Source organism: Gallinula chloropus (genome assembly GCF_964237585.1).
Source record: "Gallinula chloropus genome assembly, chromosome: 2".
Classification (NCBI taxonomy): domain Eukaryota; kingdom Metazoa; phylum Chordata; class Aves; order Gruiformes; family Rallidae; genus Gallinula; species Gallinula chloropus.
In genome coordinates, this window is record NC_140086.1 from 91,064,872 (window position 1) to 91,084,325 (window position 19,454).

At 41.9% G+C, this 19,454-nt stretch overlaps 1 protein-coding gene across 1 annotated transcript in view; it reads left to right on the plus strand.

The window, feature by feature from the left end:
- Nucleotides 1–8,046: 8,046 nt before the first annotated feature.
- Nucleotides 8,047–19,454, plus strand: part of CDYL (chromodomain Y like) — a 115,851-nt gene continuing 104,443 nt past the window's right edge. The window contains exon 1 of the mRNA XM_084260053.1: nucleotides 8,047–8,666. Within this exon, the coding sequence (XP_084116179.1) occupies nucleotides 8,643–8,666 (24 nt within the window). The 5' untranslated portion in view covers nucleotides 8,047–8,642. The remainder of the gene's footprint in view (nucleotides 8,667–19,454) is intronic.

The window sequence follows — 19,454 nt, forward strand, 5'->3', positions numbered from 1 at the left end:
TTAACATCATGTGTTCCTTCCAAACTACATCAGGGATCATTTTTGGAATTTCGGTGAGCCAAGCTGATGTAAATACACCAACATTGTTGGCATTTAGTTAGGTTTTCAGTTTCATTAGACACGACTCTACACCATTTTGTTCTATTAACTGTTGTTTTTAAGAATAATTAATACTGTGCTGCAACATACAATTATTAATGCCAAAATAAAAGATAGGCATTGTGACTGTGCTAATGCTTGACCTTCTGGAGGAAAAGTCATTCCCCATTGCACTGCTATAGAAAGACCGATAGAAACATACCCATGCCCTGCTAAAACACAGTCTCCTTGTGTGAGGACAATGAATACAGTTCAAGATGACACAGAGGCTCAATGGCAAAACCTTGTAAAGTGTTTACTAGTGAATTACCTTTGTCTATTGACAGCAAAAGTTAAATAATGATACCAAAAGATCGCCAGCTAGCAGCTGCTAAAATTTAACTGCAAATCCAGTAGAATTCAGCCTATCCTAATACAGGCAAACTTCTGGAACAAGGCCTTTTGTTCCAGTGCCGCCAGTCTGAACAACAAGGCTATTGACTGCATGTGCCAGCCTTTGTTAGTGGGGGCTACCTGAAAAGATGAAAATTGCATGAATCTGCAATTTTAGATCCATTAATTCTCAGCTGCAAAAGCTCCATCTGTAAAATGACCCAAAAGGAGTGGTCAGGTTGTCTTAAGCTTCTGTGTTAAAGAATCATATTGTCATGGTCTATCCCTAGGAAATAAATCGATTTTCAGTGGTAGTGCAGGATAAGTCTCAAGAAGCCATGGGATCGTTTTGATTTTTCATATTGCCACAATTATTGTAAAAGGTCATTAATTCATCTATGGACCACCAGTCAAATCAGTAACCCCTACAGACAACTTCAGACAAAGATAAGGAAACAAAATGAAAGACATTCAGACCACTTCCTCTTCCCCTTCGTCACGCTTTTACTAAGCTATATAGACTGACATGAACACGCTTCCCCAAAAAGGAACTGTTCGCAAACCACCTTCAAGCAGAAGCCATTAATCATCTCACTAAAGATTCCTTACCTTTACACCCCTTCCTTTGCAGAAGGTAACATTGTGTTTTGTTCAGGCTATATTGAATCCACGGTCAAATCTGCAGCCTTAATGATGAATCAGGCAGACATTTTACCTTCCCTTCCCTGTGATGAAAGGCAGTTTGCACAGCTTTGTGAAAAGGTTTTCAAGCACCAAGCCGAACTTATTAGCATAATATCCTTATATTTGAATGAACCTTTGGTAAGAGGTACTGGTAGAACTAGGCTACACTGCAGTGGACTGGATAAACCCAATTTTTGATGATTACGGAAGGTCTAAATTTAATCCACTGTATAGAAAACCTTCCTCTGGACAGTCAAGAAAAATCAAGCACTGAATCTCGCATGTCTACATCTATATTCCTAGTACTAAGAGGAAGCTGCAGGTGCTGTTAGAGGTGGTCAGACCTAAGCAGATGATCCCACAGAAGTTTGTTTCTTCATCATCTTCTTCAGAAGGTACGTTGCAGTCCTATGAAGAGGAGGAAAGAAAGGACTACAACCTTTTGCATTCTGCCAGCAGCCCTGGTTGAGATATCACCAGATACCTCTGACATCACCATGTTAAAGTAAAATATTCTGACATCACCATATTAAAGTAAAAATACTCTTCTGGTCACAGAAAAATATAGGGTTGAATCTTGAAATGGAGAGAAAAGCATAGACCTTTGACACATTTCTGATCTTCAAAAACTCAACTGTTAGATAAAAAAGTCCATATTCTTTATTTGGAAGAATCCATTTCTATTGTTCTAGAAGATAGCTTTCCACTGCATTTTCAGTTTTCGCTTTTGCAGTTATTGAAGAAGAAAAGATAGTTAAGTTTTATATTTTTCTCATCTGAATGGAAAAATTATGGGGTTTCATCTTTCTACAATTATCAGAAGGAATACGGGTTCTTTCTCAATACCTACAAACGTATTTACCACAGAAAACAGCTAACAGTTTACCACCCAAACTAACATAGTCTTCACTTGACAACACTCATTATAGGATTTTCAAAAGGCTTGATACGTCATGTTATGAAAAAATTGCTGAAGACCTTTAAACTCTGGAAAAGTCAACCTGTAAATGCCATTCTCATAATCAGTAAAAACAAAACAAAAAACCCACAAACAAACAAACAAACAAACAAAAAACACCTCTGTGAACAAATATCCTGCATGAGCTATATTGGAATGTCTACTTCAGTAAACGTTCAGGAGGGCTGACTGTATTCTCTATAAGAACACGGAATTTCAGCTGTCTCTGCTCTTCACATACCCACTCTAAAACTGTATTTAGTCGAGAAGGTAAATTACAGATCCCAGAGAAAAGCAGAGAATGGCTGTCTTTCAGATATGGTACCTACATTTACATCAGTTCTCAAGCTACTTCTTTCTTAGCTTATGATACCTCCTTCCAAAAACTGAAAAGGACATTCCCCAATTTCAGATTGAGATAAAGCACTCTTCATAGTTTTCATTGCATGGAGTATAAGAAGGAGCAAAATGTTACGGCTGATCAGCCATTTAAAGAGCTCTGTAAAGATAAAATTATGCTCAAGCTTCACTCCATGCTCTCTTCTCAACCCAACGAACTATTAACCTAGGATCATGTTTTCTTAATTGTTTTATAAACCAGTTCTCATCCTCACCAAGGCAATGCCAGTGGTAAGACAAGACAGCGCTACTTTGAATAGAGCCAAGGAGTTCAAGGAAATATCTATGGTTTTTTTAATCTCTGATGTGGATGTAAACATCTGAACTCTGATGGTGACCAATAGAATAAGCTGAAAGGGTGAGAAATGTTTTATTTTAGATTTCCAGTTAAAGGGTTTAAAACATAAACTTTTTTAAAGTTAGGTAATACATGTATACCTTCACCATCTATGTGTGTTCTCCCATCAGCTATTTGCTTTGCCTCTTCCACGGAACTTTTGCCTCATTCAAGGCACGGACCATCTTCTAGAAATAAATCAGGGATGGATAGCAGACCAGAGGTGTAAAGAGACATCAATCTCATCTCTGTTACCATTGACTTCACAGCTCTCTTTGTCAGGGCTAACTGTCTGTTTCTGTGTGAGGAGAGAAGCTGTTGTGTTTAAGATTGCAGTTTCATGTGTTGCAGAACTACAAAAGTGGGTGGTGAAAGAGGCAGGAGAATACAGGAAGACAAAAGCGGGTCCTACAGATAAAACATGTATTTTGTCCCATGAGATTACAATTTTGTCCTACTTCTGTCACAGAGCTTCTCTGTGATACTAAGCAAGTCATTTAAAACACAGTAGTCACGGATGGCTTCTATATATACATCTTTGGAAACCCCATTCAAGATGTTGGGTACCCAGCTGGAGTTACAGAAGCTTCTAGCATTTACACCTGCAATGAACAGCAATAACAAATTACTTTTAAAATAAAAGATACTATATTCTCTTAGGTACTTAAATCTAGGCCTCTTGAATGGCAGAAATCAGTGGACATCATCCCAACAGCATGATTCTGCTTTGGCAGAAGGGTTGGACTAGATGATCTTTCGAGGTCTCTTCCAACTTCTAATGTTCTGTGACATCTCTGACTATTTAATTTCAGGTCTCAGTTCTATATGGGTGGAGGATGGATAGCAATTCAAACCCATTTCATGGGCAGATTGGGAAGAAAAATTAGTCTTCATTAAAAAAAAATTATTACATTGAGTCTTTTGTTGAAGTCCACAAGGAAATGGTGGAATTACCTGCTAGCTTTCAGTGAAAGCAATAATTTGGAGAAAGAAACTACTACCTCATCAATAAAGATACCATGATGTCAGTACCAAAAAATTACTAAGAATCTTTTACTGTAAGCATATTCACCATTGTTTTCTTCCGTTATTTAAATCTGATTATGTTACTTGCTTAATCCAATTCAGAAGTCAATGTTTTGCAGATCAACAAAAGTCATGTTTTAGCAGTTTACAGAATTAGATGGCTCTTCTAGACTTTCATGGAAAGAAACTTCCAGTTGTTCCTTCAGGTGATCCCATTTTGCTCAATGTGTCAGAGAACTACACCTTTCTTTCTGTCTGAAATGATCCCATTTCAAACTGCCCCCACTACAAAATGGGGAACATAGCTCTCAGCTCTGTGTTGGGAGTATGGTTACTCATTGCAAGAAATAGGCTTTTTTTCTAGCATTTTTGTTTCCTCATTTGAAATTAAGCATCTCTGACCACTTAGAAGAAAAAAGGCTGAGATGGAGTTGAAGAAGAGTGAGGAAAGGAAGAGGGACAGAAACTGCAGAGAATATCAGAGTGCAAGGATGAGCCACATCCTGGGCGTTAAGATGAGAACAAGTGAGTATAAGATCAAAATAGGAAAGAAAAAATATTAGGTGCAGAGGTGTGTTATGTATTTCGTAACTAATCTGTCAACATAGTTTGGCCAGCATGGAGTTTTAAATTATTCAGTTGTCTTGGATCTGGAAAGGCTGGATTGCAGAAATATGGGTAGAAAAAACTTGCCTTTCTTTAAGCACAATAGATGCCATACTTCCCATCAGTAAAAATCCAGTCAACAACATAAATCAAATTGAGACTCCAATTCATCTGACCAGACATAGACATCTACTTTAGGATGAGATGGAGCATGCTGTGAATGCCATTGATTACACTGACTAGCTTTTTGTTGCCTGAGAAAAAGCAGTGTAGGATTATTTGATCAGATGTTAATGCCTACAGCATAGACCATCACGTTTAGCCATATCACTTCCACCTTTTGAAATACTTCAGTTAATCACTGGCTGTATCTCAGCTACTGAATGCTTCATTTCCTAGCCCTACTCCCTAATACTAAAAGGCAGACAATCACCTCAATGTCACCAATCACAAGTTACTGACAGTCACTTTATTATCAAGAGTTAAGAGCTTGTGGGTAAATATCTGCATAGCAAATATGGCTGTGATCCCTTGGGTAGAGAAAATCCTGGAGATGTAGACACATCCCCAGCTAAAACAGATCTCTGTGATGTTCTCAGTATTGCCATCTTTCAAGCCAGCTGTGGCCTACCACCATAGCTATTTCAAAGTCAACTATGAATGATCTTTATAGACGTTACAATGGCAAACAGTGAGGTCAAAATGGAGTTGACCTTTCAAATGAAATTCATTCCATGGTCTGTACCTTGCCCATAAATTAGAACAGTCTTCCTTCTGCTAAACAGAAGAACGACTGTCCCCCTGGCTTTACCAGGACTGCCACTATAGGCAGCTGTCCACTTCAAACTGGGAGTGCTGTATGTGGATGGTAAAACTTCCTGCCTGGCTGACACTGTCTCATTCTTTCCAAAGCTGGATTAACTGAGGCCATTTCAAGCACCTCTAGAAACATTTGCTGCCGTTGTCAGAACTCAAACTGGCCTGGCTTTCTCTTTCTCCTAAGCAGCTCCATTACTGTACACCATACAACTTCTCTACTAGAAACATTTTGATTCAATACTAGTTAAAGCCAGTCAGGAACTTGGCAGGAAGATTAGTTTCACCAACCAAAATAATGATAAAAAAAATAAATAAATTGATACATACTGCCTAAATGAGGTAAGTGTGAAACACCTCCAGAAATAAGAAGGGAAAGGTGATCTCAACAATTCACCATACAACTGTTGGTCAACTTGTTTTTTCCTAGAGAAAGCAAGAAGAGGGCACGATATCATGGAACTTAGTGTAACAAAATTCAACTGCAAAACCTGGACACCAGTCATAGAACCTGGTACCTCTCAGATGCTTGAACCATAGCACTATCACATAGTATTTTTGAATAGTATGGGTGATTCTCCTAAAAATCTCATAAAGCTACAAGGACCAAGGGTTAGAATAGAAGGCAAAGAAGAGTTAACGGCGATGCAAGCAATGAATATGTGTAAAAGAACTTCTTTCGCTGAAGATGAAATGTGGAGCATGGTTGAAACATTAAAAATGAGTAATAACTCTGAGGTTTTGTTGCCTCCTTGAAAAACAGAGCAGTACTGATGAAATGCATTTCTGTTCAGTTATCCAAACAATCAAAACACCTAAGACCTGTTTTACTGCAGTGGTAAGACCCTTAGTGCAAATTAAGATGTTTTATTCTTACGCCTTGCAAGCAAAATAAAGTCTTCAGCAACCACCACCATTGCCACCTCCTTGCCAAAACATGAGCATCCATTACTTCAAAAGATTGTCCTTCAAAGGGTGTCTACAATGATGGTGTGCTTGAGTATAGCTCAAAAAGGATTCAGACTGCATCTCAGGGACTGTGACTAAGTGCTCACCTCCAGAAGGTAGTCACATCTCAAACATCTCTATTTCATACACAGGCCTATCCTTCCATCGGTGTTCCTGCTGCTGTCACTGAACAAGCCCCTTTTTCATCACTTAGGCTAAGTCTAGCTCTTGAAGATCTCAAGAAGTGGTTTAAATGCATATCAGTTCTAACCGTTTCATAGACTAGGATATTAGGAAAATATGGAACATATGAAAGTTGTTAGATGTTTTATCTGCACAAATGAAGTCCATCTAGCAGTCCAGCACTGGCATTCTGTTATCCAGAAGAAGGTTGTTGACCAGGGAGGCAACGTATTTGTCACAAAGGTCCGGCAGATTAACCAAGTTTGAGAAAGGAGTCTCAAGCTCCTTCTACATAGGCCATCCAAAGCCCACAAATGGATCAAGGTTTTCCAAATGGGTACCAGTTGGATGATGGTCCAAAATTTGTTTATGAAAGTAGAACGTTGGGGAGTTTCTTGCCTTTCCAGAAACATTCTTGAAAGACTTTGGAGAAAAAAAGAAAAAAAAAAAAAGTAACTTGATCAAAAATTAGTTGAGTCAATGGTTGGCTGGTTACACAAACAAGATGAACTCTGCTACAACTTGTGCAGGTCTGCAGCAGCATGTGTCTTCCTGGTGTGCTGCGGAATAAGAAACACTCTGACACTGGTTTTGTCCCACCCTTCCATCATTTTGAGATCAGAAAGGCCATCTTGTAGAATTTACTCTTGAAGGAGTAACTCATCTACCTTTGTGCAACGATGCCTTCGACTAGTTGAGCTCCTGCTTTGCTGCACAGCACCTTATTTGCACAGTTTCCTGTGAAGCATCCCCAGATGACACAGGAGGCAACAAGGCAAGCTGTGTGGTGCAACCAACACTGGACTCTCTAAGTCAACAGCGCAGTTACGTTCTGTTGACTCATCAGGCCAGGGAGACCTCGGTGGGGCCTTCCCGGCTTTGCCAACACGGTCAGTTGGGACACGCAAAGCCACGCATGTGCCATTGGCAACCATTGTTGGGAGCTGCTTATTGGGTTTGCCCATGTCCCCGGCTCTTTGATGGCCAAGGCATTCAACAGAGGAAGTCGGGATGGGAAAAAACACGGGCAGGCGCATCATGACGTTGCTTGCGCACGCCGGGGTGGAAGAGTGGGGCAAGGGACCGGGGACCAGCTGGAGCCCGAGGAGGAGCCGGGCTAGGAAAGGCCGTGGGGTCCGGGCAAGGCGCGGCGGGGCGACGGGAGGGACGAGCGTGGGGGGCTGCGGGGCGAGAAGCGCGGGGGGCTCCGGGAAGAGACGAGGGCTCCGCACGTGCGCGGGCCCCGTGTCCTGCCCCCCCCCCCCCCCGCCTCTTCCCTTCACTCCACGCCCGCCTCTCTCCAAACTCCGCGGCCGTCCCGCGGCCCCCCGCTCCCCCGAGTGCTCGGGCGCGGCCCCTCCCGCGCCCGGGTGCGCGCCCCGCCGCCCCCCGCGCGCCGCCGGGCTCAGCTGAGCAGACAATGGGAGATCAAAGCGGGGGGGGGGAAGGGGGGGGGAGGGTTGGGGGGGAGGAGGAGGAGGAGGATGGTGCCGGGGGCGGCTGGAGCCGAGGCGGAGTGGTTGCGTGTGGCGCTCTCTCTGCGCTCGATTAGTGTTCCTGGAGAGGGAGCGAGCGAGCGAGCGAGCCGGGGACGGAGGGGTAGGGGGGTGGGGGGGGGTGTGCGGGGCGCCGCCGCCGCCGCGCGCGAGTGCGTGTGTGCGAGTGAGTGTGTGTGTGTGTGTGTGTGTGCGTGTGCGCGCGTGAGTGAGTGTGTGCGTGCGTGCCGGCCCGCCGGGCGGTGCGAGAGGCAGCGCCAGGGCGAGGGAGCGAGCGCGAGCCGGGAGCAGGCGAGTTGCGCAGCTGCCGTGCGCGCAGCCCCGCCGCCGCCGCCGCCAGAAGCAGCAGCAGCAGCAGCAGCAGCACCTCACTGGCATTTAGCGAGCGGAGCTGCTAGTTGCGCTGGAGAGAGACGCGCAGGGAGGAGGAGGAGGAGGAAGAAGAAGAAGAAGAAAAAGAAGAAGAAGAAGAAGAAGAAGAGGAGAAGGAGGAGAAGAAGAAGAAGAGGAGGAGGAGGAGGAGGAGGAGGAGGAAGGGGAGGAAGAGGAGGAAGAGGAGGAGGGAGAGGGAGGAAAAGAAGAAAAAGAAGAAGAAGAAGACGACGAGGAGGTGGGAGAAGAAGAAGAAGAAGAGGAGGAGGAGGAGGCCAAACGGACACCAACTGAAACAAAGTCTTTCCAAACCAGCACCCAACTCCACCTTGTGAGGCTCCCCAGCATGGCTTCCGAGGAACTCTACGAGGTAACAGCCCCCGAGCGCCGGCCCTGCCCCCGACCCCGCCGGCCACCCCACCCCACCCCACCCGCCTTTTTGTTGCTCTCGGGAGAGCCGGCGGTCTTGTCACCCACTCTTGCTGCGGCTGCCCCTTCCCGCTGGGCCCAGCGCCTGCGTGTGTGCGTGTGTGTCCCCTGCCCAGCCTGGCCCCCCGCCCCCCCCCCCCTTCCCTCCCCAGTTTTACTGGAGGAGGACGGAAATGTGACTGAAAGGAGGAGACGGCAAAGTGTTACCCGTGGCCTGCGCTTCCCCCCCCCCCCCCCCCCCCCCCCGCCCCACGTTCACACAACACTTTGACTCCAGAAGGAGAAGGGGGGGGGTTGAGGGGGTGCTGGATGTTGGGGAGCAGAGCCTGACAGCCGCGACTTGCCCCGGAGTGAGCACCCCGAAACAGGAGCCCGGCGGTGTGCAAAAATGTGTGCAAAGCTGAGTTATTGCATGTGTCCGGCGGGAGGGGGGGGGGGGGGTGGTGGAGGCAGAAGGGGCTTTCGTCCTGGATTTGTGTCTGTACCCAAGTCCCGTGCTACCATCCGGTGCCTTGGCCATGCAGCCAGCCGCGGTGATGCAAAATATTAAAATTTAAACTCTTCGTCTGTTGGTGCACTAACGATACGGCTGAGGTTGCAAGGGAAGCCCAAAAGATTCGAAGTTCGGGCTCTGACACGCCATCCTTCGGTCCTTGGCTGGGAGGTGGTCAAAGGGTGTGCTGATCGGAGAGCAAGGTTTTGGGGTGAAGAAGGGAATGAGGTGACAGCCTAACTTTGAATTTCCTGTCTTATGTCTGGCGATTTCACATCCTTGCCCTTAATTGAAAAGCATTATGGTTGTCTTGGATTTAACTTCCTTGTTTTTATTTTTACAAGAAGTCATCCTTGGGAGTGGAAAGCTGTTGTTGTTTTTGAGCTGTTCTTGTCTTTTGGGTCAAGAAGTGGCCACCCAAGACCAGAACCGCTTTTATCTCGCGGTTAGTACCATCCAGGCAGTGTTCTGTACAAAATATTTATATTCAGAGGCTGGAAGGCTTAAGGTCAAAGGGAGGGAGACTGCCTTCAGGACACTTGACAGAAGATGTCTTTCTGTTCTGTTGGTGAGCGTGTGTCTGCTGTTAATGGAGTTACATCTGCGCTGCCGTGGGTGAGCAGACCTGTGGAAGCCAGTGCCTCGGGTGGCCTTACGTTTTTAGCAAGTTGACTGCTGGGTGGAGATGCTGAACTGATAGGCTGTAAGAGTGAAGGCCTGTATTCTCAAGACAGATAAATCGTGGTTAATTGCTTTGGCAAGTCTCCCCATCCTTATAATGTGGCTTAAACCAATCTTGAAGAGATCATCCCTGCAAGTAGGAGAGAAATTAGGGACCACTCTGTGTGTGAAAGGGTTGCCAAAAACTTGCTTTGACTTTGGAAAAAGTTTTGTTGGGTTTGTGGAGTTGGGCCTACAGACTGTGCTGTGGCCAAGACTCGCTCTTTGCGTGTCATTGCGTTTGTATCTTTGGATAGGCATAAAAAATGAGAAGAAAAGTAATATTTGCTGGACATCGGACTGAGTTTTAGAGTGACCACTGCTCATTACTCTTCTTGGCTGCCTTAAGTTGTCTTTGAAACGTTGGCTTGTGCAAAAGGCTCAGTTGAGTCCATTGAGCGTGCCTGTCCTCACTGGACAGTCAGTTTGTGGTGCCCATTGGGCAAAAGCCTCTTTTGCAAAACACCTGAAGTGACAAACTACTTTTTTTACTTTAAATATTAGATATATTCTTTAATTGTGCAAGTGCAAGGTGTATTTGAAATGCCGAAATTATTAATGCTTTTGGATTCTGATGTGGTCAAGCTGTCTCAAAACTTTTGTTTTGTCTAAATTGGTGCTCGTTTTTGACTAGTTTTGTCTTGTAATGAAATTTATAGCCATGCCTGAAAATCATAAAATAATTTAAATATAGTGAACATTAATTTGGGGAATATATAACTGCAAGTTGACCTAAAATGTTGAGTATTAGGTAATTCAAATCCTTCTGTGAACCGCTCGTGTTTTTGACTGGGGTTTACCTCTGTTTCATGGATTTTTTTATTTTTTTTTTTTGGTAATTCATGCCATTCAATATCCACTGAATTTGATGATTGAAATCCCGTGCCATTTGTTATACCTACATTTTTCCTTTTGCATCTAGATCTTATTTCTTGATTGAGAAAAAGTGTATAATCTATTTGCAATTTTTAGACTAAATCTGCATGCCAAGTACTCTTGCTGATATATGTCATGGTTCTTCCAAAATGCAATACAAATGTCTTTTAGACAACAAAAATGAAGGTAAGTTTTTTTTTGTTTGTTTTTTTTTAAGAAAAAATATTTATGGATTTGGATTTGTTGTTTGTGGGATTACTTTTATTTTTACTCTGAATATCATCTCTGGAGAGAGGGAGCTTAACTGTGGGTCAGCGATTTGGAATTCAAAGATTGAAACCTTGAAATACGCTAACAGGCTGGAAAGATGACTTTGTTGAGCTGGCTGTATATCCTGGGTGTCATTTGTTGCTGAGCATTTCCGAGGTTGTGGCAATAATTGCATGCTTTTTTTTGAGGGGGAGAAAATCTAAAGAAAATCTGAAACTTTTTGAGAAACATTGAAGGGACTCTCCTTCTGTGGATGGAAAGTGAAACAAATAGTAATGTTGCCAACCTCCATGGGTGAGGCGAGTAACATAGTTTTTCTCTTTGTAAGTTTGGTTCTTCAAGTGACAACATGTTAGTGAGATGGACAGACATGGAGAAAGCGGTGAACAAGTGAGGAAAACATTTTAAAAGGTGCTGGTTTTTTGGTGTTCCCCCGCCCTGAAATTTGCTCTCCCTGCAGTCAAATTGCTTGGCCTCCTCTGGCAGACTGTGGCAGTGATGTCTGGGATTGAAGCCCCTGAATTGTGGCAGGCGTGACAAGTTTGTTTGGTGAAATGTGGAAGGGATCCCATAAAAGAATTCCCCAGAACAACTGTATGCTAGCTGCCAGCAGGTCAGAAGTACCAAATGGTGGTTGATAGACAAATACTAAAGCTGTGCTGAGTTTGGCAGAGTCTCTTTTTTTCAAAATTTAGTAACTTTTCCTGTACGAAGTATGGTGGAAATCTATTGAAGCTCTGTGCCGGTTGGAGATTGTATCTAATCAGATGACCAAGTGTTTCCAACTTCCGCCCAAGAATTTCTGGCACAGCTGACGGTATATACATGGCCCACTGGATCCATTTGCGTGACTATCGTTAGGCTTGGGCCGTGTTTGCTACTCATATCAAAACATTTTCACTGGGTTTTACCAAGAACTAAGCAAAACAGTTTGTGTGAACTTTGCAAGTGCACCCGTTCGTTGATGTCTTCACTTTGTATTTCACCTTGACGTTGCTTGAAAACCTAGGGTTTTGAAGGTGACTTAATCGTTTTCCTTTGAAATATTGAGGGTTAACATATATAAAGTCCTGTAGTCCAAAATTATAGGGTTTTGTATGCTTTATGGAATGGAAAATGTCTTTTTTTAATTCTTCGAGTGTCTTACAAAATGCATATGCATTTTTTTTCAGCCCCGTGTCTAGTGTTCTCAAGGTGATACTTCACTTCCAATGATGATTCAGTATTTTTGGTTTTATTTTTAGAACCAAAGCCTTTGACATTAAATTATACAGATACGGTGAAATTACAAAGCGAAACTAATTTCAGGAGCAACTGATGATGGCCTGGCACTGGGTTATACGGCAGGTTTGGTTACTTAATAAGTAAGACCCAAAGCAACGTATTCCATCAAAATTTACACTTTGCGTAATGCAGCAGTGGCCATGAGTCGAGAAGAGTGATCCTGTGGGCTGTTCTTCAGCTAATGTGCAAGTTAAACGATACAGTATAGAAAACTGAGGGAGAAATGCTGTCATTTAGTTGAAAATTTGGTACTGCATGAGAATTACCCACCTAAACACAAAGTTTTTCTCACAGCCCTGGTAGTGCTGCAGCAATCAGACCTTCATCGTATTTTGTGTGCATTTACATTTGTTTTGCTCAAGTTAGCTGAAAGAGTAAATCCATTATCTACAGTATGCAGCTTGGAGTTTGTTGTAATTTCTTATGGCTATTTGATGAAAAATTGCTATTAACAACAAATTAGAATTGCCTGTTTGGATGGTAACCATTTTTCCCCCATGGAAATGGGCTGGTTTTATTCAACCTGTCTTGCAGGAAATCCAAAATATCTTAGGATCTATCTTCTGTTCCTTGTTTCTGATGTGCTGATTCCTAAGATCTTGGTTAAACATCAGTGACATTTGTTCATAAAGGGGGAGTGTTACAGGCATTGAGCTGTAATGCCTGAATCTTTCTGGTTTTGTTTTGACAAGTGGTGCAAATATTTTTGCTTGTTTCAGAAAGAGGTAAAGGACTAAGATGTGCTTGACTAACCCTAGCCAACAAGGCTAGGAATTTTCACCAGACCTGTTTGTGTTGCTTTCACCCCCTAAGAACTGTATATCTGACTTAAGATACTGTTGAGGATTAGGTGTTCATCCCCCTTTGGTGGCTCTTGCTTCTTTAAACAAGAGCGCTAATGCAAGAGCGCTGCAGGAATGGAGACACCAGTTTAGTGCAAGGAACTCTCTTCCATGTCCCTTACCACACTGCTTTTCACCTACTTGAGTTATCTCTCATCTCCTCTCCCAGAACTTTAGACTGTAGAATGTAGGAGGTCTGGTGCCTGGTCTTCTGCTCTTGGCACCAAGGAAATGCCCAAGCCCCAGGGGCTCCTCCCCAGCTGTTAGCAGCTCCCTCCCCTAGTCGCTGCCCCAGAGTTGCAACACTCATGGCAGAGTGAAGTTCTGCCTGGGCCCTGTTGTGTAGGACCACAAATGATTCATACATCAGGAGATGTTTTAGCAGGTTTTACACACTGTTTTGTACTTACTGGTTTTGTACATACAAGTACATGTAATAGGTATAGTAAGAATTTTTTGAATTATTGTTTTTTCTGTGTAACGGTTTGAATTGCCCATGTCCATCAGAGAAAGAAAGGATGGGAGAGGAATCAGGAGAGAGGGAGAAATGGCCCATCTGCAAAGCAGGCAAGCTTCTGGTAATTCTTACCTTCACAGTCTCTATCTTTCACAGCACACTGTGATTTTATTCTTCATTTTTTTGTGTCAGTTGAGGATTGACTAATGTGTTGCCAGTCACATTGAGAGTTACGGAATAGTTATTTCCACCTTACAGCACCGCGCTATCGCAGAAGGTTGCTTCCACTATGCCAACGTTCAGTACCTCCTGAATGAGGATAAATTATTGGACACAAAGGACTTAATGAGACACTGCCACAGCCCCTTGTTCCTCAGGAAGGTTGGTGTAGCTTGAACAGCGTCAGTGATGCTCTCTCACTTCTCAGTAGGTGCAGCTTCATTTCTTCCTGACTGCTGCAGCGTGTCTGACCTGTGCCAAAGGGGTAGAAAAAACTGGTTGTTAACAGTTACAGTTTCATATCTGATAAATACTCAACACTTGCAAACAACGTTTGATGCAAAACTTTGACAACCAGAATGACTTCTTAAATACGTGCTAACTGAAGGCACAGATCCTTGAACCCGTCTGATACGCAGGCCTGGAATGGCACTCCTCTGGAATAAACTCCAAATCTGATATTGCTGGGCAAGGTATTATTTTTGGCTATCTGTTGGAAGTATGAGCTCCACAGACTGTATTTGCAAGATGAAAAGGGATGCACAAGTCTCTCCCTGTTAACTTCTGTGTCTTTGTGGGTTTGGATGGCTGGATGGCAAGTGATAACTTTGTCAATAAATACAGGGTTGTTTGACTTTTGGTTTATCTTTGAGTAAAACAATAATTTTCCTATTAAATCTACCATGTGCTTTCTCTGATGGTATATTGTTGGTCCAGAAAAATACCTTTAAAAATGAAAGTTCTGTATTTTTTGTTATCAAGTGTATTCTTCAAATCCATAGCATCTCCAAGAAGAGCTTTTACTTTTCTAATTTTTGATGGGCTTTTAATATTTACACACAAGAATTTTGTGTTCTTTGAAATAATTACTTTGAACTTACTTAGAGGAAAAGAAAATCAGCACATTAACAGCACAGTACACTACTATAAAGGCAAGAATATTTACTGTTTTCATAAACATCCTCAGAAAATTTACATGTGCCCCTTAATGGTGACCTGCTGTAGATCTTTTCCAAGGAATCTATGAATATGTATGAATACACAGAATGACTATGGATTTAAAAAAAACCCCATTTTTTTATCCACAGATTTGCATTTTTAAATAATTTTTCAAGTAACTTTGCTAGCATAAAATGCAGAATAAAGCAACTATTTACGAAATATCCTTTAACTATATACATGTTTCACCAAACAGTGAAACACAAAGTAACTACTGTAGCAGTTTTGTTGTGATTTTTCAGTGAGGCTTCACATTTTGTAATTACGCTGCATTAAATAAATTAGTACAACTTTGATGAAATCTCCCTTCTTGGCCATGTTATGTGTGATGGTTGGTTTGTTTCTTTTTTACGTTTTGCTCTTATTCTCTTTGTGGGAAAAGATAAGGTATGTTTTTTAAGTGGCCTAACCACATTTGTAGTTGTGCCTCTCCAACTCTTTTCCCCATACGGTTTGTGAAAGTTTCACAGCTTTTTAAGTAAATTAGATCTTGGTGTTCAATCTTAGTTGATTGTCATAGTAGCATCTGAAAACTCAAAATACAGGGTTTTCATTCAGCATCCAGGATGAACAGGGAAGGAAGGAGATGCACTTTTTTCTTTCTTCTTCTTTTTTTTTTTTTTTCTTTTAAGTGACTATGTGTCACTTTGGTTGTTTTTTTAAGTGGTTTTGCAAAGACATTTCAATACATCCCTAAGTGCCTCCACTTCCCATAAATCACCAGTTTATGGAAAAACTTGCTTGGTTTAGGGAGTACTAAAAAAAATTGACTTTAGTTTAAGATGCCGCAGTTTAACTCAAGTTGCAGGAAGTGTGTTGTGTTGCATTTAGCACAGAAAAATGTTAGATGTGCATACACACAGTTTGTAAATAGGTAGGCAGGGGAACTAGTCAGCTAAGTTCTTAAGAGCATTGAAACAAATACATGTTAGCCTCAGAAGGCTTCCCTGAGGCTGGGATGTGTTGAGTGTTGTATTCAGTAGGTATTCAGAAGTCTACAGTTTTTCAAGTTCTTTCCATAAAAGGCAGTTCTTAAATGAAGCATGGGGCTGTATATTGATAACATTTTTGTTACCAAGTAACAATGTGGTTATCCAAAGTATCTTTGGGAAAGTTAGCTGGATTGTAGTGTGGCTAGCTGCTAAATCAGGTTCCTCTGTTGCGTTTTGATTTCAACACCTGATATCCCCCTGTTATGTGTATAAAATATAGCTCGTGCCAGCACAGTGTGACTCTTCCATCATATTTTAGTGGCTAGATCACTTACAAGGTTAAAACTAACAGACCTGGGACCGTGTCTCTAAGAAATAATGAGAATGTAAGGCTATGCATGCTGACACAAAAGATCCGTCTAGTTCAGCGTTCTGATTCCAGTCTCTGGTCCGTAATGTCTTACTGCAGAGGGAAAAGGTGGGAAACATGGCACAGAGAAATAACTGGAAGCTTTTGTGTCTGGCTGTGTTGGGACCAAGGGAGGTTTCAGCCTTGGTTATAAAATGCCAGCAGCATGACCTGAGCTGCCCCAAGGTTCAGACCCACCTTCACTCCCTGCGCACATCTGCCAGCGGGTGGTGGCTGCAGGCTTAGGCGAGGGCTGGCATACCTCAGGGAAGAGCGATGCCCTGCAAGTTTCTGTTGACCCTGGCAGGGCACAGTGTAAAGCAGGAGTACGGTGTGATCGCCAAGTCACTCACTTGTGTCAGCAGGATTGTATTTTGGGCTCAACTTTCATAATTTCTCTTCCAACATTGTTTCTAAGCACTCTGAGGGTCTTCTGCCCATAGAAGCTGTGGCTGCCCCCTCTCTGACGGTGTCCAAGGCCAGGCTGGATGGGGCTTTGGGCAACTGGGTCTAGTGGAGGGTGCCCCTGCCCATGGCACGGGGCTTGGATCTAGATTGTCTTTAGAGATACCTTCCAACCCCAAACCAGTCTGTGGTTCTCTAATTCTGTGATTCTTCAAATGACATTTGTACAAATCTATGAGTCATAACCATATTGATACTGAACAGGGTGAGGTATTAACTTTTAACTTCCTCTCGAGTGAAATCTAAAGTCATCAGCAGTGTGAGCTCTAGATACTTGCAAAATCTTTGGTGGAAACTTTGAATACTTTGAACTATTGTGTGTAAGTGGTGTCCCGGTGGAGAAAACTTAAGAGGGAGGAATATGGCCACTGAATAAAACACACTGCAATATCAAATTATATGAATTAGTCTTGGTACTTGGAATTAATAGTATTTTGTGAGTGTGAGTATGAACCATAGTAGATTGTACTGGTGTATAATGTTTCTAAAAGTAAGAAAGATGGAAAACTTTTCCCTAAAGAGAAAAAAGACAGAGGTGGGGGGTTTCTGGGTTTTTTTTTGGGTTTTTTTTGGGTGTGTTTTTTTCTTCTTCTATATAAGCTTATATAGTAACTCTGTACTGTAACTCTTAGATTGCCTGTCATGTTATCAAGGCTGCCACATTTTTTTCTCACTCATTTATGTCACAGGTAGGGAACCAAACTTGATCTTTGATTAATAGTGCTTTCTAAGAACAAAGAAACAGAAGGAAAGTAAAAGCAATGATGTTTTCATCAGAGTGAGAATCACTAGGCTTTAGTTCTTAGTGTAGTTTTCTATGGAATTAGATCATAAAAACAGGTATTCAGAGCGACTGGACAGTCATTTGAGTGACCATTTCCAGCTAAACAATTTTTTTAGAGCCTCTTCCCCTGCAAGACCTAGACGCTCATAGGAACAGATCACCACCACCCTTTGCAGCTGAAGGAATAACTAGATGTCCATATATTCCCAAGGGCAGTGGAAGTTTTGAATTAATGCTGTTTTAGAGGAGCCAATCAATTTTCACTCATGATACAGTAAGGTCAGAAGTTTCATTTCAAAGTTAAAATTTAAACTGTTGGGGCACACCGGGTTGTTCATAGTGTATGTACATGGCTAAAGAAGGTTAAAGCCCAGCTTACAGATGTTTTTTCTGGGTCATATGCTTAGTGTTATGTACTTCATGTTTTGATTTGATTGTACAAAAGGGTATGTGTTGAGATGGAGAGGAAAGGACACTTGAGCTCTATTTCATTTTAATTTGGAAAAAACATCCCTAAGACAGTGTAATACAGAAATCTAGGATGAGCTTACTATCATATGACTTTTGAGAGGCTTGATTTCCAGAAAATTAACACTGTAAAAAACTGTATTTTTTACCTAGGTCATCAAGGAATGATGATCAATAACAGCAAAGATTTTTTTCCCAGATGCCAGTAGCAAATAAGGTAGCATCCTCTTTCAAAAGATCCATCAGTGTTTCAGATTCTACTTCTCTTGTATAGCGGCATCTCTCTTGTTTTAGGGCAGCTCTTTAGTTGATTTGGTTTTCCCTCTCTCCTACATTGTACTCATCAGATCTCCTGAGATTTGTGCTTATTTATTTAAACTGCCCAAGAATACAATACTAGGTTCTGAAGGAGAAGATAGACATTTTTGTACTTCACTGATGCTTCTTTGAGGTGCGACATTGTAAGAACGGTAAAACACGGAAGCCAGTGCATTGAGGAGTGGTTGATTTGTTGACTTATGCCCATGACTACAGAACCCCAATGGATATGAAGGATTACTACTTCACAAATCTTTCAGACCATGCAAAGATGGGATCTTGGTCACCTTTCCATCAGCAGGATGCACATGTCTTAAATTGTATGCAAACCGTTCCATGCTTCTCTACTTCCTTATCGGTAAAAATGTAATAACAGGGTGGTTTGGCTTTATTACATTTAAAAAAAAAAAAACAAACCCAAACATACTGAGATAAATCATTAAAACATATCTTTAAAACCAATTCTTTATAAGTATTAGTTTTAAAATTTTAAATTCATTTTTGCCATGAAACTTGTGCAATGCAGAACAAGCATATTGAATAAGGTGGTGGTTTGGAGGTTATCTCTGCTGACATTAGTGGCAAAATGTGGATTTAGTGAGGAGATAGGATGAGCACTAGGGCGTGATATGGTATGTGTCCCCATGAACAAGTGGTCTTGAGCCACTCATAGTGACAGGCGAAAATTTACAGTTATTCATTTATACATATTCCTATGTTATTTTCCTCCATTTATCCAGATAAAACTCTTTATTCCGTTCTAGTTCTTCATATCTTTGCATACTCCTGAAAAGCAATCAATGATGGACAGCTGTCAATTTAGTTAGAGTTGAAATAGCGTCAGGTTTTTTTTTAGTGCAAGTCATCTTATCAATGATTTTTTGCTGATATTGGTCTGTCAAATAGGAAGTTCCTGTCTTTATTGTTGTGAGATATTTAAATATATTCAATATTAATTGAATTATTCAATGTTAAATTTCTTATTCAAGTAATTACAACCTGGTTTATTCTCAAGAATTTAATCCTCTGCACATGAACATATATATCTCTAATCAAAGCTATTAAATGTAACAAAACTGAATCTTTGCATGCATACAAAACATTTGCTTTATTATGACATTCTCTTTGTTAAGTAAAAATAACAGTTTGGCATCTTTGCTTGTTCATGATGGATGTTTTCATAAATAATGGAA